At 39.4% G+C, this 25,646-nt stretch overlaps 1 protein-coding gene across 4 annotated transcripts in view; it reads left to right on the top strand.

Moving 5' to 3' along the window:
- RALGAPA2 (Ral GTPase activating protein catalytic subunit alpha 2) overlaps positions 1-25,646 on the top strand; it is a 322,357-nt gene that overhangs the window by 169,673 nt on the left and 127,038 nt on the right. For all 4 annotated transcript variants that reach the window (XM_059134173.1, XM_059134172.1, XM_059134174.1 and 1 more), the window contains 4 exons: positions 4,755-4,883; positions 10,177-10,305; positions 11,164-11,222; positions 23,023-23,131. In XM_059134173.1, coding sequence (XP_058990156.1) covers positions 4,755-4,883; positions 10,177-10,305; positions 11,164-11,222; positions 23,023-23,131 — 426 coding nt within the window. The remainder of the gene's footprint in view (positions 1-4,754; positions 4,884-10,176; positions 10,306-11,163; positions 11,223-23,022; positions 23,132-25,646) is intronic.

Raw genomic sequence — 25,646 nt, 5'->3', positions numbered from 1 at the left:
ATATATGTAATTGGTGTGAAAGTACAGTTGCAACATTTCTAATTCCGTTTGAACGATGGCTACTTCTTGAACATTTGTGTTTCATAGAATACTATATTGAAATGTTTTTGTTTACAGGGTTAATCCATTTTAAACTGCTTTAAAGTGAATATTTTCCCCCATTTTTGACACCACTGTGCAATATTTTGAATTGAAATGGCCTGTAATGGCCCTTTTTTTATTTTCCATAACAACACGAGCACTAAATTATAGCTGTGCAATTATGTAAACAATGGAAATGCTTCCAGAATGAATCCTTCCTTTTAAATTTTCATTTTGTGTAATTGTTGGAAGGTTTGGAGCCATAATAAACAAAATTATTTTACACATTTATCGTTCTAAAGGTCAATTATAAGAGAACTAAAGAAACAACACTATGCAAAATGAATAAACCAATTTCTGTTGCCATCACCATATGTTTTTCTTATCACTTATGGTTTTTCCAGTTACTGTGTACATAGCATTCAATTAAAGCGATTCATTTACCAGGCTGAATGCAGTTCGTGTTTATAGAACGGTGCTTTGGAGGAGAGGAAACAACACGCCTCTATTTGAATTACCTGATTTTTTGTAAGATCAGTGATAAGAGACAGATGTTCTCACCAGTTACTTTCTCATAAGCCGGAATCTTTTGATAAGCTGCAAATTCACAATTATCATCACACAATCCACTTTCACACTCAGTGTGTAGCATGCATGTGGACTTTTAATCAAAAACAGAACAAAAATACTACTTTGGTGGTCTCTTTGCTATATGTCAGCATTTTGCTGAATGAATTTTATTTCCTTTGAACAAAAACGTGTGGAAGAGTTTTGTCTGTGCCTTATACTGGTCAATTTTCAAGAATAAACTTGATTCCTGTTTTAGAGTCCATTTTTCATTGGACTTCTTGTTTAGCTTAATGTTTTTAGTCTGTCAAGAGTATGGAAAAAGAAGGTAATTTTTGCTCTCAGACTCACTTGTTTCTGGTAAATTCTAGAACTCCTTAGAAGAATGAAAGCTAGAAAATCTAAACATATCATTTTCCTGGTTTTATTTTATTATTTGCCTTAGAAATGATATACATTATAGCTAATGGCTAGAATGCTTTGGTAAGAATGTTACTTGAGAGCATTAATTTCAAGAGTTTTTTGATATCTGGGACAATGTAATCTGAGAGGTTTATTTTTGCCACCTTTGAAATCTTTTGCTCTTTTGAATATCAGCAAAATAATAGTCCACCGAATTCTACAAAGTAAACCTATAAAGTAAATTCTAGAAAGTAAAATCCTTCAGAGTCTTTCCCTTTTTGAAGGAAGTTTTTTATTTATTACTCTGTTGATTTTTGTATGGCCCTTTCCAGTTTAGAAAGACATGTGTTCACATCTATACCATTAGGTGTGACTCGTATCCATCTTTAATGGAAGAGAAACATGAAGTCCTAGGCATGACAAGATCTGCCTGCAGTCACATACAGAACTCTTTTCATCACGCCAGAGTTTAAGTACAGGGGCATTTCCAAACCGTGATCACAATGGAGGTTGCACTAAACAGCATCTAGTCACCCAGTAAGAACGATGGCCCCTTTCCTCACCTCCAGCAGTCCCTGCAACTCTCTCAGGTAGGCCCACTGGAGTAGGTAAAGAACTCTCACACAACCCTGAGGATAAAGCTACCCTTCATAACAAGGGGAGCCTCGGGATGCCTGGGTGGCTCCGTTAGTCCCGCATCTGTCTTAGGCTCAGGTCATGATCCCAGGATGCTGGGATCAAGCCCCATATCCAGCTCCGTGCTCAGCAGGGAGCCTGCTTCTCCCTCTCCCTGTGCTGTTACCCCTGCTTGTGTTCTATCTCAAATAAATAAGTAAATAAAGGGGAGCCTCTTTCAGGCTGTACTATTTAACAAAAATGCAGTAGCCTTGGCTTACTCTTATTGTATTCTATTTGTGACACAGAATACTAGTTTTCCAGAATAATCTTACTTAAGTTAAAAAAAAAAAAAAAGTGACTTGCTTTCAAAAACAGGCAGATAATGCTTGCTTTGGACATGGATATGGCAAAAGGCATGAGGTCATACATGAATAATTAACATTTGGGAAGCACTGTCCTATTCTATCTATACGTGAAGCCCTAGAGACAATGTAGGAAGTTTCAGAGTCTCCAGATTTTTATTTTCCAGTGATTTTACCATTTGGAGAGGAGGGTGAAAGAAAGATTCTCCTAGAAATGAGTGGAACCCTTATATCCTTAGTGGATATCCCTCTGTTGGGAATATGCATGGCTCTCTTTTGAGTACCACACAATTATTCCTAATTTTAACATGTTATCACAAAGATAGAATCTTTGGGTTGTCCCTTTTTCAGTGTGGATAAGCAAAATGAGTAGGCATATGGCCATAATTTGGCTGACTGGCCTTATAGTTCCCTCTTTGACTCCAACATTACCCCTATCCCAGTGCCGCCTTTAACTGGCGACAGCTACCCAGGCCCCGCTTCTCCTCAGGGCTCTGTTTTACGTGGGTGGCAGGGTAGGGTAGGCTAGCCATCTGTTATTTTGCCCTCTCTTTCCAATCTTCTTGCCCATAGAAACAGGTTCCGTTGAAGTGACTGGCCCGGATCCAGGGGTTGGGGAGCCGTGTGACTTTATCTTGGCTCCATGCATTTCTGCTGTCTTTAGCATCAGTGGTAACTTAGTAATTTTTTGTGAATGCCCCCTTTACAGGGCATTACCTTTATACATATAAATGAAGCAAAATGGATTTCATGTACAGATCTAGCCTTAGCTTGTTAAAGGATTCAGTTCTTAATTCCCACAAACTTGCCCCAGAAAAGCATTTTTTAAAGGTTAAAACTCTAAATTCCAGTGATGAAAATGGCTTATTTAAGTAGTATGCCCAAGATTTTTAAAAATTGACAGAGTTCAAAGCTTAGTTCCTCATCTCAACAGATGGAATTAGCACACACATAACAAAGTTAACATCATGGTTGTTTGCATTATTAATCTTCAGATGCATGGCATTCTGCTACCTTGCTGGCCAGGTTTGCACGAATCCTTTCACTGCAGCATATGTCAACAGAAATGTGCTCCCATCTGCTGCTGGGTAGCTTGATGCCTGATATTCCGAGACAAGGCCCAGCACAATGCGTACCTCTGTGAGTAATTACAGGTGTGTGGTGAGGAGCCCAGGGCATTAATCAGAGGCTTAATTATGAAAAAGGTGGATCTTTTGTTCCACTCTTGGAGCATGAGTTTACTACACACTTTCTAAACTGCAGCATCCATCTGCTGAGCCCCTTAGAATGTTTACTTTGGCTGATATGGACCCTAAAGTGTATCAAAGGACGTGATTAAAGCAGGGTTAAATATTAACTTAGGAGAAGTGTGGTTCAGGTTTTTCTTTCCTTCCTACCTTCCTTCCTCTATCTGCCTGTTTATTGTTGGTATAGGGCAAATTCTGCTGAAATGCTAAAACTTTAAATTAGTACTTGCTAAACTACTGACCATATTCGAGCTCTAAAAGAGTAAGCACTGTACAGTCATTTTAAGGATATAAACAGACAATTTGTAGAAACTGAATGAATCCACTGTGTAAAGGAAAAAATAAGTCTTGGAAAAATAATATATTGTGAACACATAAAAATTCTCTTTCAAGACTACAGGTTGCAAAATGAGGTTATTTTTGTCCAAAGTCCTTTGTTAAAAGGTCTTAACATGTTATCATTTAGCATGTTGCTACTGCTTTGCTCTAAATTAATCAAATTAAACCAGGATTATTTTAAAGGGTTTCTTAAATAGCCGCACTGAAATCTGAGAAAAGAAACCAGATTTTTTTTTTTTTAATTTTGCAACTAACTATAGGTTGAATAACTACAAAACACATAAAGTCTAGTACTTCAGTATGTTTGATTAACGTGCATGGCCTAGAACTGCATAAAAGAAGTTTGTGGTATTCTGACTAATCCCCCATGCACACACACACTTGCACAGATGGCTGTGGAGATGTGTCCTGGCTGTGGGTGGCAGAACGCTGTCCAGTAGAGGAGCCCTACTTTGCCACAGGCTGGAACATGGTGACTGCCTCACAGCAGAGTTGGCGGCCAGGCGCCGGCCTGCCACCCACCAAGGATGGGCCATTCCAGACACAGCAACACCAGGTGTCTAGGCAGTCAGTGGTCTTTGTGCTGCACCCATGTAAAAGGCAACTGCTGTATTTGCACTTTGACCTCACAGTCACACTTGTACCCAGAGCCACACCAGCTCCCTGAGCTTAGACTCCAATCGTACTCCAGTCCCATTGTTTTAACACAGAGTTATCTAAAGAGTGAAAATTTCCAGCTCTTTGCCTACTTGAAGACTTTTTAATGTATTAGTGTGCTTTAACTTTTGAAAATTGAAAAATACTGAAGTGATAGATGTTTGTAGACTTTATTTGTGTATCCACCTCAACACTCCAGTAACTTGTCTGAAGAGCTCAGACAAGGTGGAAAACAGAAGGAGTGTGTAGTCCCAATGCCATGTCTTAGATTTTGGGCATGTAATCTTACAACTTAGTGTCTGTTCTCTTACCTGTAAAGTGGGTACAATAGGCCTTGGACCAACTCATCTCTCAGTACCCCTTTTACTGAAAAATTTCTGTGACCTTTGTTCTCTCAGATTACCATACAGTGGCTATATGTACAAATGAGCTGACTACATTGTTGAAAATTACACTTGTGTTTTCTCATCTTCCCTTTTAGGATATCTTAAACACCATTATAAGGCACTGTCCACCCCGCTTCTTCTCCCTGGGTTTGCCTGGCTTCTCAATGTTGGTGGGGGACTTCATCACAGCCGCTGCCAGGGTCCTTAGTACAGACACGCCGGCGGTGAGTATGACAATGCTCAGCATCCAAACTCCCAGGAGGCTTCACAATCGCTAACAAGGTTCAGATTTCTCCACTCTTAACAGGTGTTGACTCATTAGTGCAATGTGAAACCGGGCTCTCGGGTAGATGCCCTGGCAGCTGATGTGTGAAATTGTAGGATAAGATGACACACTGGTATTGGGAAGGCGTTTCATCAAAAGGCCAGAGTGTGAAAAATCATATCCTCACTAATATTTCAGCACATTTACACAGTCAGAAGCAGGACTTGTCTCTTAAAGTCTATTAGCATTTTCCAGTAAATGGTGGCACAGAGGAGCCGTCTGTAGTAAAGAGAGCATTTTAAGTGTACATTATCAATAATTTTTCAAATAATTATCTTGCTTATTATGAGTTTAATAGAAAATATTTTTGGAAATATTGGAAATGTTAGAACACTTAAATTTTAAGCAGAGAGTGAGTATATATTATTAATGTGCAGTAAAACTCTGACAAAATTCTAGTATTAAAAAATTATAATCAAGTAGACTAAGTGAACATTTAGGGCTGCAAAAAGAAATTATTTGCAGTCTCCATATTTACCTCCACTATTAGGGCAATGTGTTAATGCCTTTTGAAAGAACACTCTCTTCTACGTTTCAATTTAAAGGGCCTCTCACTTTTGTGCTCTATACAGCTGTTACCTGTTCAGACTCTTTGTTTTCCTCTGCAAATGGTGTGAATGAAATTAGCTTTATTGTTTACCAGGGACTTGTACTGAAATCAATATGAGTAGCTAGCTATGTAAATTTTGGGGGGCATATTGTTACTTTTTCACTCCACTTATTTCTCTGGTACACAGTAAATTCAAACTACAACCCAGATTTTAAATTAAGTTGTTTTTTATTACTTTGTATAGTTGATATTTCACACAGGTATTTTCATGTGCTAACTTCTTGTGAGGATAAAGTAAAAAGCAAAGGGAAGGGAAAGAAAAAGCAAAGACAGGAGCAAAAGGGAGGAATGAAAGAAGAAAAGAAAGGTAGAAAAAAAGGAAGAAGAAAAATGTTGAGTTTGTTCAACTTTTTTTTGTAAGGAATGTGACAAATTTTTATGCTTCTTTATTTCCAAAAATGATTTTAGGATAATCATTCTCAAAGAGCCTTCAAATTTATTTTTAAGTATTTAGATTAGCATTGAAGAAACTCACAGGATACAGGAAGGAAAATCATACTTCTTTATTGATGATTTCCTTACTTGCTATTTGAGTCTCCTGTAAAAATGCCAGCACCATTTCTAGAGATAATATCATGCATGCCAGTCATTCTCTGAAAATTTATCTCTTGACTAGATAAGCTATTAAAGTAGCTTCCCAAAATTTTTCTTTTCAAAGAAAGAGAAAGAAAATAAGATCATGTGGAAGTGAGAGTTATATGAAGAAACTGTAACTCTGAATTACTTTGAGTTTCTCTCTTAGTTTCAACTTGAGATTTAAACTTGTAAGGGAACAGATGAGAAGTGTGTGAATGCGGCACACATACTCAGTCATAATTTTTGATTAACACAAGTCAATTACAAGTTTGAGTTACCCCCACTGTGCAGATCTGTCCCATTGAGGTAATGGGGAAAAGATATATACATACACAAGTCTCCAAGAGATGGGCAGGAACTTGTGCTCAGTAAACTTCCTTTGTAGTAGCCAAAAACTAGAGTTAATCCAAATGTCCATCAACACTGGAACAGATAAAGTGTAATGTGCCCATAAGATAATGTATTACATATAATTCCCTTCTCATGCTAGACCCTGGAACTCTGTAGGGTCAGACCTGGGTTCCATCCCAGTGTTGCCATGTACTGTACTGGTTCTCTACCCTAGGCAATATGCTTAGGCATCCAGGCCTCATTCTCCTGTGTGGAAATTGGGGCTCACCTTAGGCTCGGTGCTTAGACCAAAAAATTATTTAGATTTACCACATTCATTGAAAAAAGCTGTGTAATCCTTATTTTGTTTAAGATCTAATGTTTTATATCTGATTGTGACATAGTCTAGCATGCAATCTAAAAGTCCGCAGTTCAGGGGCACCTGGGTAACTCAGTTGGTTAAGTGTCTGACTCTTGGTTTTGGTTCAGGTCATGATCTCAGGATTATGGAATCAAGCCCCAAATCGGGCTCTGCACTCATCCTGGAGTCCTCTTGGCCCTCTCCCTTCTCCTCTGCCCCTCCCCACCCTCATAAATTAATGTCTTAAAATAAATTTCAAAAATTAAAGTCCACAGTTCAGGCCAGTCTTGCACATGTCACAATTGTTAAGGCCACTCAGAGAAAGGAATCAATGTCAGTGAAGTCTAAACCAAGATTGTCTGGGAATAAATGGCAGCATTTAGAGAGGACTGACAAAGCAAGGCTGTTTGAGAAACAGTTTCTGTGGATCCACTAAATGCTGGGACTTGGCCTGGATGAGTATGACAGGGGCCCTACCCTCAACAAATCAGCGGGGTAAACTAAATGTTATTATCTGTGCCTAAGTTTCTAACAGCCACAGTAGAATCACATCCAGACCCCAGCAGGACAGCAACAGAGGAATGGTTCATTCTGCTTGTGAGAAGTGAAGGGAAAGACATGCATTAGAAAGGTCTTCATCAGAGAAGTGATGCTGAAGCAGAGACCTGAAAGGCCCTCAATGTTCGTCAGATAAATGGGGACAGCAGCAGCCACCCCTTATCTTGAGATACTTATTGAGCACCCACTGGGATAGAAAAGTGCTGAAAACAATCTAACCCCCATCTTTTTGGTGTTGCAAACACAAAATAACTATGTAACATGTCAGAAAGTAATGTATGCAAAGAAAAAACCCGAAGCGGGGATGCTGGGTTCCATAGAGGTGGGATGACATAATGTCTTGAATTCACTTTAAAATATTGAAAGTGGAAACTTCTTAGTGATTTTTAAATACTGAAATGAAAAAAGTGAAACATACAGATAAAGCAAGAGTAGTAAAATCTTGAATCCAGGTGTTTGGTATTTAGTGTAATACTCTCTTTCCCTTTTCATTCCTCTTAACATAAAACTTGAGGAAAAGGAAAGCAGCAGATGAGGGGACAGAATGATGGAGGTGGGGTAGTGTTGCACAGAAAGGGCGGGACTCTGGTCAGGTGGAGCTCATGTGAGATGCCTCTGGACCCCTGAGGGGGCACGCATACAAACCCGGACTTCGGGGGTAGGGTGGGGGAGCGTCTAGTCTACAGAGAAATGATGGGGAGTCCAAAGTCCAACATGTAGGAGGCGTTGAAATCATGTGTCTGGATATCCTTTGGGAGTGAGTATAGATCTGGGAGAGAAGAGGGCACAGGACCACACTCAGCATCACAGTTTGGATCCTGAGGAAATGAGGCATCCCAGCATGGAGACTGTTAGATCGCCTCAGGTAGGAGCCACGAAAGGTGTCCCAGGGCCAAATGGTGAAAGTGTTCCCAGGCCCAAGAGAGCTAGCACCTGCGTCTGACACTGGCCAGAGGTCAGATAAGGAAAGGCCTGGGCAGTGACCACAAGGCTTTATGTGGTAAAAGTCACATAACAAGATACTGTACTCACTGACCAACTTTGGCAAGTCTTAACATTTTCATTTTGCCTTAGTGGTTTCAAATCTTTGTATTTTAAAAAATGAAAGAAACCATTAGGAATATAGTGACTTTATGCCTGATGCCATGGCTATGGCTACAGTCAGAGCTGCTGTCACTCTTGCCTGCACTGGGCTTCAGTGAGCACCTGACACTCTGCTCTTCCTGAGAGCATCCATCACCCCACACTACTGCTCCATTCTGATGGCACTACTGGTCGCCTGGAGGAAAAAATGAGATGGGCACTGTGCCACGTGTGGCGTGGGGGTTGCTACCTGGGAGTCCCAGTGCTTTTCTCCTGGAGCTCCCCTAGTCCCTGCAGCACACCTGCATGGCCTCTGGGCCCTGTGCACCTGCATTTTTTACAGGTCCATGGGTGCCCCTGGGTCTTCTGCCTTTTCCATCCGCACTGCCTGCACTGGCCTCTCGCCTCTTACCTCGCTCCCTCACTCTGCCAGCCTGGCTGGCTCCCCTGGCACTATGGGACTTCAAGCAGCAGTTTGTCTTAGTGTCCCTAACCATCCTGAGCAGAACAAATTATTGCCACATTTTGGGTTCCAGAGAATATCTCTGTGTTTTATATTGTCTTTTGGACCTGTGTGCTGATGAAAATGAAGTGAGATTAAACATGAATGTTCTGGGCTCCCATAACATTCCCACTCTCTGGTTCTCACAGCCATATCACCGAATGGTGTATCACCGCTATTTGCCTCTTCTCCCATACCCCACACACCACACCGCCATATCCTGGGGGAGGGAGACTCCCTTTCATTTCAAACCCAGAAGTGCTTAACAAAACAGGCCCAGTGCAAATCAGGGTCTGTCACTTGACAAGCCATTTAATTTCCCTGAGCCTCAGTTTTCTCACTTGTAATGTAGAAATGATAATAGTATCTACTTCATTGGATTGTTGAGGGTATTTTATGAGGCAGTGCTTGTATAGCATTTAGAACAGTGCCTAGCACTGTAAGTGTTAGCTGCCATTGTTATAATTATTAGATAATAGTAGACAGAAAGGTAGATGGCAGGTGGGTAGGTGGGCGAGTGGCAATACCTTTGTAATCCTGGTGCCCATTCTTGGCTAATCATAGCTGCTAATTGTTGGCTTGATTGAAATCTAGTGAAGTTGGCTAGATTGAAGTCTAGTAACGTGTAGTAAGAATTATACCTAATTCCAATAATAGACAAATAAGTGATTTTGTGTCTCCCTATATATCAAACATTATATGTTACTTTGCAAAATATTCATGATGAGATGGGAAATTTGGTGGATAGTGTCTGCTCTCTTTCTCTGCCTTTTGAAATTCAACCCAAACCCCTCTTCTTTATGAATTTTTGTTAACTGTCTTCACAGCAAAAATAATATTAAGTTGGTATCACTTACCCTGCTTTGTCAAGAACATGAAGACTAAAAAGATAAAAACAAAAAGTGAAAGTCATGATTGAGTCATTTGCTTTTCTGACCCTGAATGCATCTGCAGACCACTTTTCACAATGCTTTTTATACAAGTATAGTGATAATTTCCATTTCTTGGAAATTTGCTTTTTCATCTAGACAAACCTCTCTTGCTTAAATGGTTGCCTGGAGGAAAATAACCTGGCATAGTTTGATTACATCTTATCTAGGATATAGTAAGTGTAAAGATTCCCTCTCAAAATCATGAAAAAGTAAAGCATGTTTTCACTTCTTTGTGTGCAGACACCTCATTCAGAAGCTCTCACCATTCTTGGTTCTCTAGTCTGCTTTCCAAATACCTACCGGGAGATCCCTTTACTGCAGTCTGTGCCGGAAGTCAGGGAAGTCATCACAGGAACTGAAGATGTCAAGGTACCTCATGCATTTGATTGAATCTCAAGTTTAGCATTTTATAATTCTAGCTATATGGTCCTCTCTTCCATTATCATACAGTGATCTACTTATCCCTGAAAGTTCTGCTTTATTGTTTAAATCTTTCAATAGTAGTTGTTGTTGTTTCCAGAAGGCTCTTTTAGAGGGATTAAATGTATTAGATTCAGAGCATATGACAGTTATAACTGATAGGTTCCTCTGGTGTTTTTTATTAGATCTGTTTATCATGCCTATGGATTGTAATTATATAATAATTCATCCTTTGTAATAATTTTAGGTTTAATTGTGCCACATTAGTGTATCAAATGAGTTTATAAGAAATAATTAAAGTTAGCCAAATATTCAGTCCCATTGTTAATCTGATTAAACACTACTAATAATTTGAGATGTCAAGTTATTAATTCTTTAGAGAATAAAAGTAAGCATTTGTTCCCCCCCTTAACTGACTTTGGGGCAAACAAAAATTCTATTCAAATCTCAAAATCAATCTATCTAATTATGGTACATAATTATAATATATAATTTAGCCTACAATATATAATTGAAGTAAAAGAAAACTGAGCTTTTACTATCTGAAGTCTCAATGGCTTTGCAAGGTTTTTATTGCATGCCCAGAAACCCTCTTCTCTAGGCTGCCTTACTTGCCCAGGGAGGTCCTGGCTGAGACCACTACAGGCTGCTCCCTCAAGCCCTGTTTCCTTCCCCGCCTCCCAGATTCTCTCTGTTGGGACCAGAGTTCCCTGGTCCTTCAGTAGCTCCTGACTTCCTGGAACACAAAACATGTGGGAAACCAACTACTAAACAAAGTTTTTATTTTACTTAATTTTGTGTTTTTAGCATTACCTCATAAATATTTTACTGAAGAATGCCACAGAGGAACCAAATGAATGTGCAAGGTAAATGTTGACTAAAGGTAAACTATTTTAGGATTTTAAGATACAAATTTATATGTAAAAAGTTAATGTTAAAAAAAAAGCACTCTTCCGCATTACTTGTACAGATACTAAAAAATGTAGTAAGAATTATGTCAAGAAAATGCTTTACTTAATTTTTTTAGAGTGTGCCACTATTCAGTGAAAACAGTAAGATGCAGATTATAGCATGCTACATTTTGTAGAAGAGAAAGGATTTTGAATATATACAGGTATTCCCTGTTATTTTTTTAATGAAGAAGAAAATGGAAGGATAAACCAAAAACTTCTAAAAATTGGTATATGTATAAGGTTAGTAATTCTCAACCAGAGGTGATTTTGTACCCCAGGAGACATTTAGCAATGTCTGAAAATATTTTGGTTGCTTCTGCCGGGCATCTGAGTTTGCTAGCAGTCTGCTAACAATATAGAGGTTTTCTGGACCACCTGCATAATGAGAAATTGCATACCTGGCCTTCCAAAGTAAAGCCCAAAGCTGGGAGCAGTGGTAGAGGGCAACACCACTTTCTCATCATCCTCCTCCAACCTCATAAAGTCACCAGAAGCCTAGCTCAGTCGCTTGCTGCCTCCAAGGAATCAGCTCCTGCCCTGCTCTCTCTCTAGCAGCCTACCAACCATCACTGCCTTTCCAGCTCTTTTGATATTTTTAAGGGTTTCTGACTTGTGGGGTTTTGTTTTGTTTTGTTTTGTTTGGGGGGAGTTTGTATTTTGACTAACTTTTTCAGTGGTCTTCTGTGGGTGGCTTAGTCCACCTTTCTGGTTTCCCATTACCAGAAGCTATATATTGACTATCAATTTGTTCATATTAGAGTAACCTTAAATTTTGGGATAAACTCAACTTGGTTTATACAGGACCAGATCTTATTTGGCTAATATTTTGTTCAGGAAAGTTGCATTTATATTTATGGCCTATAATTTTCTTTCCCAATCCAGTTCTTATCAGGCTTAATTCAGGGTTAGATACTCTTACAGAATGATTAAAGTATTGTTTCATTCTCTGTAGTCATCAAGAATTTTTGTAAAATTAAGAGTTCATGCTCCTGTGTATTTAGACCTCGATGGTAAAACTATCTAGGTCTGGTCATTTATTTATGAGAGGTTAACCATTGACTTATTTTCTTCCAAGATTTTAGGAATATTAAGGCTTTCTTTCTTTTCTTTTCCTTTCTTTTACACCTTGGATAAACTAAACTTGTACACAAATTTGTCCATTTCATCTAAGTTCTGAAATAATATTGGCTATCTTATGTTTCTTTCACTCCAAGAGCTATATACACTTCTTAATTCCAGACGCTATTATGTATTCTCTGATTTTTGCCACTAGTCTTGCCAAAGATTATCAACTTTTCAAAGAACTTGTCTTTGTTCAGCCTCTTTATTCTAATTTGTTTTTTTCCTCCCATTCTTTTGTCTGCCTTTTAATTTTTTTATTTTTTATAAACATATAATATACTTTTATCCCCAGGGGTACAGGTCTGTGAATCGCCAGGTTTACACACTTCACAGCACTCACTATAGCACATACCCTCCCCAAAGTCCATAACCCCACCCCCCTCACCCAACCTTCCTCCCCCCAGCAACTCTCAGTTTGTTTTGTGAGATTAAAAGTCACTTATGGTTTGTCTCCCTCCCAATCCCATCTTATTTCATTTATTCTTCTCCTACCCCCTTATCCCCCCATGTTGCATCTCCACTTCCTCATATCAGGGAGATATGATAGTTGTCTTTCTCCGATTGACTTATTTCACTAAACATGATACGCTCTAGTTCCATCCACATTGTCGCAAATGGCAAGATTTCATTTCTTTTGATGCCTGCATAGTATTCCATTGTGTATCTGTACCACATCTTCTTTATCCATTCATCTGTTGATGGACATCTAGGTTCCTTCCATAGTTTGGCTATTGTAGACATTGCTGCTATATATTCAGGTGCATGTGCCCCTTCGGATCACTACGTTTGTATCTTTAGGGTAAATACCCAGTAGTGCAATTGCTGGGTCATAGGGTAGTTCTATTTTCAACATTTTGAGGAACCTCCATGTTGTTTTCCAGAGTGGTTGCACCAGCTTGCATTCCCACCAACAGTGTAGGAGGGTTCCCCTTTCTCCCTATCCTCGCCAGCATCTATCATTTCCTGACTTGTTAATTTTAGCCATTCTGACTGGTGTGAGGTGGTATCTTACTGTGGTTTTGATTTGTATTTCCCTGACGCCGAGTGATGTAGAGTACTTTTTCATGTGTCTGTTGGCCATCTGGATGTCTTCTTTGCAGAAATGTCAGTTCATGTCCTCTGCCCATTTCTTGATTGGATTATTTGTTCTTTGGGTGTTGAGTTTGCTAAGTTCTTTATAGATTTTGGACACTAGCCCTTTATCTGATATGTTGTTGGCACATATCTTCTCCCATTCTGTCAGTTGTCTTTTGGTTTTGTTAACTGTTTCCTTTGCTGTGCAAAAGTTTTTGATCTTGATCAAATCCCAATAGTTCATTTTTGCCCTTGCTTCCCTTGCCTTTGGTGATGTTCCTAGGAAGATGTTGCCGCGGTTGAGGTCGAAGAGGTTACTGCCTGTGTTCTCCTCAAGGATTTTGGTGGATTCCTTTCTCACATTGAGGTCCTTCATCCATTTTGAGTCTATTTTCGTGTGTGGTGTAAGGAAATGTTCCAGTTTGATTTTTCTGCATGTGGCTGTCCAATTTTCCCAACACCATTTATTGAAGAGGCTGTCTTTTTTCCATTGAGCATTCTTTCCTGCTTTGCTGAAGATTAGTTGACCATAGAGTTGAGGGTCTATTTCTGGGCTCTCTATTCTGTTCCATTGATCTATGTGTCTGTTTTTGTGCCAGTACCATGCTGTCTTGATGATGACAGCTTTGTAATAGAGCTTGAAGTCCGGAATTGTGATGCCTGCAACTTTAGCTTCCTTTTTCAATATTCCTTTGGCTATTCGGGGTCTTTTCTGGTTCCATATAAATTTTAGGATTATTTGTTCCATTTCTTTGAAAAAAATGGATGGTATTTTGACAGAGATTGCATTAAATGTGTAGATTGCTTTAGGTAGCATAGACATTTTCACAATATTTGTTCTTCCAAACCAGGAGCCTGGAACATTTTTCCATTTCTTTGTGTCTTTCTCAATTTCTTTCATGAGTACTTTATAGTTTTCTGAGTATAGATTCTTAGCCTTGTTCGTTAGGTTTATTCCTAGGTATCTTATAGTTTTGGGTGCAATTGTAAATGGGATTGACTCCTTAATTTCTCTTTTTTCTGTCTTGTTGGTGTAGAGAAATGCAACTGATTTCTGTGCATTGATTTCATATCCTGACACTTTACTGAATTCCTGTACAGGTTCTAGCAGTTTTGGAGTGGAGTCTTTTGGGTTTTCCACATATAGTATCGTATCATCTGTGAAGAGTAATAGTTTGACTTCTTCTTCGCCGATTTGGATGCCTTTAATTTCCTTTTGTTGTCTGATAGCTAAGGATTGGACCTCTAGTACTATGTTGAATAGTAGTGGTGATAATGGATATCCTTGCCGTGTTGCTGACCTTAGCGGAAAAGCTTTTAGTTTTTCTCCATTGAGAATGACATTTGCAGTGGGTTTTTCATAGATGGCTTTGATGATATTGAGGTATGTGCCCTCTATCCCTACACTTTGAAGAGTTTTGATCAAGAAGGGATGCTGTACTTTGTCAAATGCTTTTTCAGCATCTATTGAGAGTATCATATGGTTCTTGTTCTTTATTTTATTGATGTGTTGTATCACATTGATTTGCAGATGTTGAACCAACCTTGCAGCCCTGGAATAAATCCCACTTGGTCGCGGTGAATAATCCTTTTAATGTACTGTTAAATCCTATTGGCTAGTATTTTGGTGAGAATTTTCGCATCTGTATTCATCAAGGATATTGGTCTGTAGTTCTCTTTTTTAATGGGATCCTTGTCTGGTTTTGGGATCAAGATGATGCTGGCCTTATAAAATGAGTTTGGAAGTTTTCCTTCCATTTCTATTTTTTGGAACAGTTTCAGGACAACAGGAATTAGTTCTTCTTGAAATGTTTGGTAGAGGGGCGCCTGGATGGCTCAGTGGGTTAAAGCCTCTGCCTTCGGCTCAGGTCATGATCTCAGGGTCCTGGGATCGAGCCCCGCATTGGGCTATCTGCTCAGCGGGGAGCCTGCTTCCTCCTCTCTCTCTGCCTGCCTCTCTGCCTACTTGTGATCTCTGTCTGTCAAATAAATAAATAAAATCTTTAAAAAAAAAATTTTTTTTTAAATGTTTGGTAGAATTCCCCTGGGAAGCCTTCTGGCCCACGGCTTTTGTTTGTTTGGAGATTTTTGATGACTGTTTCAATCTCCTTACTGGTTGTGGGTCTGTTCAGGTTTTCTATTTCTTCCTGGTTCAGTTTTGGTAGTCTGTATGTCTCTAGGAATGCATCCATTTCTTCCAGATTGTCAAATTTGTTTGCATAGAGTTGCTCATAGTATGTTCTTATAATTGTTTGTATTTCTTTGGTGTTAGTTGTGATCTCTCCTCTTTCATTCATGATTTTATTTATTTGGGTCCTTGCTCTTTTCCTTTTGATAAGTCAGGCCAGGGGTTTATCAATCTTATTAATTCTTTCAAAGAACCAGCTCCTAGTTTCATTGATTTGCTTTATTGTTTTTTTGGTTTCTATTTCATTGATTTCTGCTCTGATCTTTATGATTTCTCTTCTCCTGCTGGGTTTAGGCTTTATTTCTTGTTCTTTCTCCAGCTCCTTTAGGTGTAGGGTTATGTTGTGTACTTGAGACCTTTCTTGTTTCTTGAGAAAGGCTTGTACCACTATATATTTTCCTCTCAGGACTGCCTTTGCTGTGTCCCGCAGATTTTCAACCATTGTGTTTTCATTATCATTTGTTTCCATGAATTTTTTCAGTTCTTCTTTAATTTCCTGGTTGATCCATTCATTCTTGAAAAGGATGCTGTTTAGTCTCCATGTATTTGGGTTCTTTCCAAATTTCCTCTTGTGATTGAGTTCTAGCTTCAGAACATTGTGGTCTGAAAATATGCAGGAAATGATCCCAATCTTTTGATACCAGTTAAGACCTGTTTTAGGACCCAGGATGTGATCTATTTTGAAGAATGTTCCATGTGCACTAGAGAAGAATGTGTATTATTTTGCTTTGGGATGAAATGTTCTGAATATATCTGTGATTTCCATCTGGTCCAGTGTGTCATTTAAGGCCTGTATTTCCTTGTTGATCTTTTGCTTGGATGATCTGTCCATTTCAGTGAGGGGAGTGTTAAAGTCCCCTACTATTATTATTGTTGATGTTTTTCTTTGATTTTGTTATTAATTGGTTTATATAGTTGGCTGCTCCTACGTTAGGGGCATAGAGATTTAAAATTGTTAGATTTTCTTGTTGGACAGATTCTTTGAGTATGATAAAGTGTCCTTCCTCATCTCTTATTATAGTCTTTGGCTTAAAATCTAATTGATCTGATATAAGGATTGCCACCCCTGCTTTCTTCTGATGTCCATTAGCATGGCAAATTGTTTTCCACCCCCTCACTTTAAATCTGGAGGTGTCTTTGGGTCTAAAATGAGCTTCTTGTAGGCAACATGTAGATGGGTTTTTTTTTTTTTTAATCCACTCTGATACCCTGTGTCTTTTGATTGGGGCATTTAGCCCATTAAAATTTAGGGTAACTATTGAGAGATAAGAATTTAGTGCCATTGTATTGCCTGTAAGGTGACTGTTCCTGTATATTTTCTCTGTTCCCTTCTGATCTACTACTTTTAGGCTCTCTCTTTGCTTAGAGGACCCCTTTCAATATTTCCTGTAGCGCTGGTTTGGTGTTTACAAATTCTTTCAGCTTGTGTTTGTCCTGGAAGCTTTTTATCTCTCCTTCTATTTTCAATGATAGCCTAGCTAGATATAGTATTCTTGACTGCATGTTTTTCTCGTTTAGTGCTCTGAATATATTATGCCAGCTCTTTCTGGCCTGCCAGGTCTCTGTGAGTAAGTCTGCTGCCAGTCTAATATTTTTAGCAGTGTATGTTACAGACTTCTTTTCCTAGGCTGCTTTCAGGATTTTCTCTTTGTCTCTAAGACTTGTAAATTTTATTATTAGGTGATGGAGTGTGGACCTATTCTTGTTGATTTTGAGGGGGGTTCTCTGCACCTCCTGGATTTTGATGCTTGTTCCCTTTGCCATATTAGGGAAATTCTCTCTATTAATTCTCTCCAATATACCTTCTGCTCCCCTCTCTCTTTTTTCTTCTTCTGGAATCCCAATTATTATAATGTTGTTTCATCTTATGGTGTCACTTATCTCTCAAATTCTCCCCTCGTGGTCCAGTAGCTGTTTGTCCCTCTTTTGCTCAGCTTCTTTATTCTCTGTCATTTGGTCTTCTATAGCGCTAATTCTTTCTTCTGCCTCATTTATCCTAGCAGTGAGAGCCTCCATTTTTTATTGGACCTCATTAATAGCTTTTTATTTCAACTTGGTTAGATTTTAGTTCTTTTATTTCTCCAGAAAGGGCTTTTATATCTCCCGAGAGGGTTTCTCTAATATCTTCCATGCTTTTTTGAGCCCAGCTAGAACCTTGAGAATTGTCTGACATATTACCAATGTCTCTATTGATTAGGTCCCTAGCCTTCAGTACTGCCTCTTGTTCTTTTTTTTGTGGTGAATTTTCCCGCCTTGTCATTTTGTCCAGATTAGAGTATATGAAGGAGCAAGTAAAATACTAAAAGGGTGGCAAAGACCCCAGGAAAATGTGCTTTAACCAAATCAGAAGAGATCCCAAATCATGGCGGGGAGAAAAGGGATAAAAAGAGGTTCAGGAAAAAAAAAAAAGAAAGAAACAATTAAAAAAGAAAATGAATAAAGAAAAAATATATATATTAGATAAATTAGTTAAAAAATGTTAAAAAAGAAAAGGGTAAAAGCTAAAAACAATTTAGCAGAAGAAGAAAAAAAATTAAATTAACTGCAAGACTAAAGAACCATGGGGAGAAAGCCATGAGTTCTGTGCTTTGCTTTCTCCTCCTTTGGAATTCCGCTGCTCTCCTTGGTATTGAACCTGCACTCCTTGGTAGGTGAACTTGGTCCTGGCTGATTTCTTGTTCATCTTCTGGGGGAGGGGCCTGTTGTTCTTTGCCCCAGGCGGAATTGCACTGCCCTTACCAGGAGCTGGGCTAAGTAATCAGCTCCCATTTGCTTTCAGGAGCTTTTCTTCCCTGAATGCTTTCCGTAGAGTTCCAGAGGACAGGAATGAATATGGCGGCCTGGAGGAGCCGAGAGCTTGGGGCCCCCCTCCTCAGTGTGCCCTCAGAGAATAGTACCCAATTACTCCCGTCCCCGTGGCCTCCGGCTGCACTCCGAGCTCACCCAGCCTGTGACTGGTTCAAGGTAACCCCGAGCTGAGAGCTCACTCCTCTGCTCTGTCTCTGTAGCCGGCTTCTCCGTTTTAATACCTGCAAGCTCTGTGGCACTCAGACACCCCTGATCCTTCTGTGACCCTGCAGGACCTGAGGCCATGCTGACCCCACGTGGGCTTCACCCCGGTTTAGCCTCTGGAGCGATGTCCCTCAGCGGAACAGACTTTTTAAAGTCCTGATTTTGTGCTCCATTGCTCCATCACTTGCCGGGAGCCGGCCCCTCCCCCCGCAGTCTATCTTCTCGTCGCTTTAGATTCACTTCTCCGCCAGTCCTACCTTTCAGAAAGTGGTTGTTTTTCTGTATCTAGAATTGCTGTTCTTCTTTCTCTTCGATCTCCCGTTGGATTTGTAGGTGTTTGCAATCTTTAGATACGCTATCTAGCTGATCTGCTACCTGATGTAGTCTCAGCCTGCTACTTCTCTGCTACCTTGACTCCTCTTCCTCTAATTTGTTTTTATTTTCTACTTTCTGCTCTTTTCCCTTTCTTTCTTCATATTCTTCATTCCTTTCCTTTTTATCAGCATGTTAATTCTGATATATTAACATAACAGTATACTAACTCCACATACTAATTCAGACTTTCTCTTTTACAAATGTCAACATTTAAGTTCATATGTTTATTTCTAGGTCCTACGTCATCTGAGTTTGGTACGTTTTGATATGTAGTATTTTCTCACTACAGATTTTTTTCCCCATTTCCATTATGATTCCATCATTGATTCCTTCATATATTTCTTTATGTAGAAATATATTTAATTTATAAACACATAGTTATTTTTATTTAACTTTTTGCTATTGACGACTTAAATCCAATACATTGTCTGTCAAGTGACAGTCTTTGAAATTGTTGAGATTTGCTTTATAGCCCAGCAGATAGTCAGTTTCTGCAAATACTCTGGGTGGGCTTGAAGAGCATGCATATTACCCTTTCTTCGGTAGTTGGGTGTACTGCTCTGGATATGTCCATTTGATTAATTTTTTTAATAGTGTGTTTCAAATATTTTACATCATTTCTAATATTTTTACCATGTTAGTCCATTTACTGAGAAAAATAGGTTAAAATCTCCAATTATTGTGGTGCATTGATTTATTTTTCCTTGTGTATCTGTCAATCTTTGTTTATATACTTTGAAGCTATATTATTAGCAGTATAGAACTATAGAATTATCAAATCTCTATAGAGAATCATATCTGTTAATTTACATAGTGATCCTATTTACTTCTAAGCATGATTTTTTTTCTCTTAAGAACCACTTGTCTCATATTGATTAATATATTTGTAAATAATACTTTCCATCCTTTTGTTTTTTTATTTTAAATTAAATTTTATTTTATTTTTTCAGTGTTCCAAACCTTTCTATATTCTTCTCTTTAGATGTCTTTGAAAAAATTGTACATTCTTTATTTTATAACATTTATCTTGTCTGATCTTGATCTTATAACTGAATCTTTAGTTCATTTCCCATTTACTGCAGTAACTGACATACTTGGATGTATTTCTTCCATCTACCTTTATGTTTTGTTATTGCTCCTTATCAGCATTCTCTTGTTTTGTCCCCATTCTTGCCTTTATTTTTCCCCTTTCCTTTTCTTCCTTCCTTCCTTTCTTTCTTTCAGATGATTTTTTTCACATTCCACTTAATATCTCTATTTTTGCAGAAGTCATAGATTCTCAGTTTTTTAAGAAGTTGCCTTAGAAATTTTAATGTTGCATACTTGTCTTACTAACTCTGAAATTAGTCTGCCTTTACCCTTTTCCTGAACAATGCCATTTCCTTAGAATATAATCTTCTGATTTTATTCCTATGTCACCATAGCTGCTCCTGTTCTGTCTCCCTCCTCCACCTAACCTCTGAGTGTTAGAGTGACTTGAGGTTTAGGGCTGGTCCTCTTCTCTCTCTGACTCTCCTTGGTGCTCTTATTCATTCTAACCAGACCTTAAATACTGCTGAATTTATGATACTGATGCTGCTGAATTTATTTGCCTAGCCTCTTCTGTGAATCCCGTATATATTCAGGCTTATGTATTAAGCTGCCTACTTGGTATCTCAGCTTGGATGTCTTAACACATGCAAAGCTAACACGACCACAGCTGAACCCTTGAGTCCCCTGACCGTCCCTCAGACTCCATCTCCATAAAGGTCACCATCATCTACCCAGATTTTCAGTCGAGAAACTTGGAAAAAATCCTTGATTTCTCCTTTTCACTTACCTGTCACATCCAAACCTTTGACATGTCTTGGGAATACCTCCCCCACCACCACCTTTTTCTTTACTGTAGAAAGCCAAACTTCTGTGGAGTGAAAAATGGAATAGAAATGTGTGTGATATGCTCAGTCTTTATCAGCCATATATAAAACATGAAATTGAGGTCACACAAGGGCAGATAAGCAGAAATATGACCAAGATTTCAAATAAATGGAAGATAATTAAGAGGGAAGTTAGTTATAATTACAAGTGATAATAATGTAGAAAACATAAGAAAAAATATTAAGTTTCTGTTACATAAACTGGAGAGGTGTGAGATGGCAGAGTAGCAAACAGTCTCCAGAGGGTGTGTTGGTATAAAAAGGAGAGTGAAGGTGGTGCTGCCATTAGCTAAAAAAAAATCTTGAGAGATAGAACTCATTTGGGATCACAAAGGACACATTTGGGACAGAGAATTTAACTGACAGAAACTCAAAGCCAAAAGGAATACCTGAGAATGCCAGAATATGCAGATGCTAAATGATAAATTTCAAAGGCATAAAATAGCATTGAAGACCTGCTATAAGCTAGTGCAGCTTTAAAACTCAAGGCAGGTGAGAGTAGTTCACATTATGAAACCATTTTATGGGTCACAAATGTTTTCTGTTGTGCAAGGCTAATAGTTACAGAGTAATGCAGGTGTTCCTAAGAAATGAGAGATCTTTGCCCTTAATAAATTACATTTAACAGATAGGTTAATGGGTTGTTTAAAAAAAAAAGTATGTATTAATATACACAGAAAGAGACACACACACACATGCAAGTCTGTAAGGGAAGAGAGTCTCTTAAAGTGGTATAATTGGGTATAATTCCAAGTTAGATTTTAGTGGGTTGAACAATCAGAGTCTGAGTTAAGCTGGAGAAGATAATGAGGCAATTGGAAAGCATACAAAATACATGACATTGAATGCAAGCTGAGAATATGAAGTACAGTTTCTGGACTGAGACTCAGTATAGGAATCAGGCAAGAGGAGATAGTTCTGTACAGTAAGGAAAGCTGAGGGTTTGAATTGTGTGTAACTCCTGTATAATGTTGCTGTTGGAGAATCCAAGAAGCCCAGGCATGCCTTGTAAAGGGGGCTGCACGCTGATCCTGAGTGCATTTTCGTAGAAGGTGACATAGTCTCCAAAGAGCTTTTAATAAACGTGTTCTGAAGCACTTCATCTATCCTAACTTAAAGAGGTGAGAATCCAGTGAAACATGGTGGTTTTAAAACCTCAAAATATATTTATTTTAATAGCTGAATTATACTGAATACAAAGAACTTTCACTGTGGAGAGCTGAACAGTACATTCAGTTTAATTGGCACTGGCGATGTGACCTCTTCTTACAAAGAACAACATATATATACCACAACTAATGTCTGGTTCAGAGTAGTGGCTTGAATCCCCTTTTGTTTGGGAAAGTGACCAGGTTTGGAAGTATTTTAATTTTATATATGGGCATTCAGAAAAAATTAACAGGAATATGACTTTTTGATCATTGTGAAAGATAGTAGGATATATCAGTTTCAAAGATAACTACCACTTAAAATTGATTTATAATTGAAGAAGGTAATTTTTAAAGTAATGTGCAACTTGAAGAAGGCTTTGTCCTAAAACATTGTTTAAAAGCAGTAACAGTGCAGTTGATTCTGAAAGTTGTATTCCGATATTCTTTACAATGGAATGTGGGGTTTGTCTTCTGTTTTAGTAAGTGTTGTATATTTTATTGTAAGAAAAACAATTACAAGCTTGATTTCCAACCATTTTCTAAGATTCATGGTTTTGAATCTTCTTCAAAACTGCCTTGAAGCAGTACAACATAATTTAAACTATCAGCAAAAATAACTGATATGTGCTTTGTGACTACTAACAGGAAATAGATCATTTATTTCATTAAATATGTAATTACTAACCAATATCAGTATTTCTGTTTGTCCTGAAAACTGAACTATTGAGGAAACCTTATCTTTTTCCTCAGGAAGACACTCTGTTAACATATCTATAATTTTGGCCACTTTGTAAAAGAAGATTTAAAATACTTTGTCACTTGAAAATATATTAAATTTTTTGAGAGTTTCCCTCCTTTTTCTTCTTTTTCAAAAGGTGCATTGCCATTTGCTCCCTCGGAGTCTGGATATGCGAAGAACTGGCACAGTGTACAAACCATCCGCAGCTGAAAGAGGCCGTCAATGTGATAGGTGTCACTTTGAAGGTATTACCAATTCGTGATGTGTATTCAACAGTAAACTGTATCCCAGATAGTCATCCAGTTCTAGTTTGAATTAGCCCCATTGTTATTTGTTTGTACATGAGAGATTTTGAATCAAAAATTATTTTTCTGAGAGCCATGTTGAATGTCCTGTGAGGCTCCCAAGAGAGACCACCAACAGCTGCTTCCCCACTGGTGGCTGCAACCTGCCATCCATCCCTGAGTGTTCCTCGACCAAGCCCTGCAGCTGAACAGGCTGTCTCTGGTAGCTGGCCGCTTCCTGTAGCAAGCAAAACAACTGTCCTTTGTGGGTAATAGTGACAGGAAGGTGGGATCTCATGCCCTGTCCTACAGTAGGACTGGGAGAGACCTGACAGCTCCTGGTTTTCAGTCCTGAGTGCTCACTGTCTGACTGGGTCTTGGCACTTTAAGGACGGCTTTCTTCCTTTGCTTTGTTAATGAAAGGAAGAGTTGCCATTCACTAAGTGGTTACGTGGAGCTGGATTCATGGTAGATTCTCCAAAACCTTCACAATGGCTGCTTTGCAAGGTGGATAGTATAATCCTGATGTCACACCAGAGGAAAGCAAGGCCCAGAGGAATCAGGTCATGAGCTCACAGCCATGCAGGTATAAGTGATGGCACCAAGAGCAGATCTGCTTACCGTGAAAAACAAAACCTTTATACATACTGTTAGGCCACTTTTCTAAACCAGAGCTCAAATCCTTCAAGGTTCTTTTCAGGCTCCTACTTAAAAAGGATGGTAATAATTAGCATTGTTATCATTATACCCCCCCCCCCCCGAATCAGTGAGTGCCCAGTTCCTACCAGGCACTGTGCTAGGATTTTATGGAAGTTCTCAGCTGTGAGACAGTTGTCCCATTTTACAGTGGAGGAACTGAGGTGCAGAAGAGCTAAGGAGCTCATTCCAGGCTCTAAAGCCTTGCCAAGCCAAAGTTCAAACCATGAACTGTTTGTCTGACACCAGAGTCCAGGCTCAGGCCTGGCCTTCTTTACTGCCTGATGTGTGCTGCTGCTATAGTCATCCCCATTGTAGCTGACAACTGGTACAGTCATCACCAGGCCATTGACAGCCCCTGTGTCACCTTTTGTGCTTCAGCCCACAGGATAACCAGCCGGGGCATCCCCTGCCCATGGCTTGGCATCCAGCTCTCTGGTCTAGCCCCTGCCTGCTTGTGCAGTCTGATTTTGTGTCAGCCCTCCTCACCTTCTTTCTGGCCAAAAGAAAGCTCTGCTGTTCTCTCTGCCTCCATACCTGGGTGTACCGGTTCTGTCATGAGAGCTGGACAAACACTTGCTGCTGATCCCTGTGGTGAGGAATGGAAAATTGATTGAACCAGGATCAATTAGGAGTGCTCCCTCTGTTCTGAGCGCGGCGATGACCTTTGATACTACTTTTAATCCTTAGAACCACCCCATGAGGTAAAGGGTTATGGCCACCTCTGCTTCATAGATGTGGGAAATGAGCTGATTTAGGGAGTAAAGAGTTGGCCAGGGTCAAACCCAGGACACCCTGGCCCCTTATCTGGACTTTGGCACAGTTGCAGAAGCTGCGGTGAAATATTCATATGTAACTATTAAAGTGAAAAAAGTTGGCAATTGTATATCTATGCAGAGTCTAATTTTTTAAATATTCTCTTTCCTCAATTCTAAGATCTGTTTTTTGAATGTTGAATGTAGTGTGGCCTCCCCACCTCTCCCCCTTTCCTGGAGAAGCTGTCAGTAGCTCAGTGGTATCCGAGAATGATTGAGATATGTAGATACAGTGATATAGCTATCCTTCTACCCTATATGGTTCTATATAGTACAGCAGGGAGATGGAAATTGATAACAAAAGTAGAAGGATATGAGGGCTTACATTTTGTCGTTGTAGGTCTCCACATTTTCAAAAATGTCTTTACTTTTGTGTAAAGATGAGGACGAACATAAGGCACCATAGAAAGAATACATGGAGCCCAGACTCTGCCGGAGGCATCCCAGCACAGTGCAGGGACTGTCTGGTGGAAGCCCCGCCCCTGTAGGTGCTCTGGCTCTCCCCATTTTAGAAATAAGAGAGAAGGCAACTAAAGAATGCCAAGAAACTCACTCCAGTTTGAATTGTGAAGAGATCAGAGGGCCAAGATCGGCCAAATCAGCCTCCCTTTAACTGTTAGGAATAGCAGAGGGAAACTCACAGATGTAATTCCAGGACCCTGGGATGAGCTGTCTGCTCGTCCCTCTGACATCTGTGTTCCTGCCTGCCTCTCTCTGACATCTATGTTCCTGTGCCAGTTGGCACTTTTACTGAAGGAGGTGGCACATAAATCTCAGAGAACTGAGGGCCTAGCAGGGAGAGCATGGCCACAAGGAACAGCTCTAGAAGAGGGGCCTCAGGGAGCCTCAGGGCCTGCTAGGAGGAGGCCCAGCCCCAGCAGCACGGGGAGCATGAGCCCTGCAAGGGCTTCCTGCCGTATGGTTTCCACATTGCTCTGGACACCACTCTGCTCTGACCCTGCCCT

Source organism: Mustela lutreola, chromosome 9 (genome assembly GCF_030435805.1).
Source record: "Mustela lutreola isolate mMusLut2 chromosome 9, mMusLut2.pri, whole genome shotgun sequence".
Classification (NCBI taxonomy): Eukaryota; Metazoa; Chordata; class Mammalia; order Carnivora; family Mustelidae; genus Mustela; species Mustela lutreola.
Note: the sequence above shows the minus strand (reverse complement) of the source record. Positions and strands in the feature narration are given on the sequence as shown.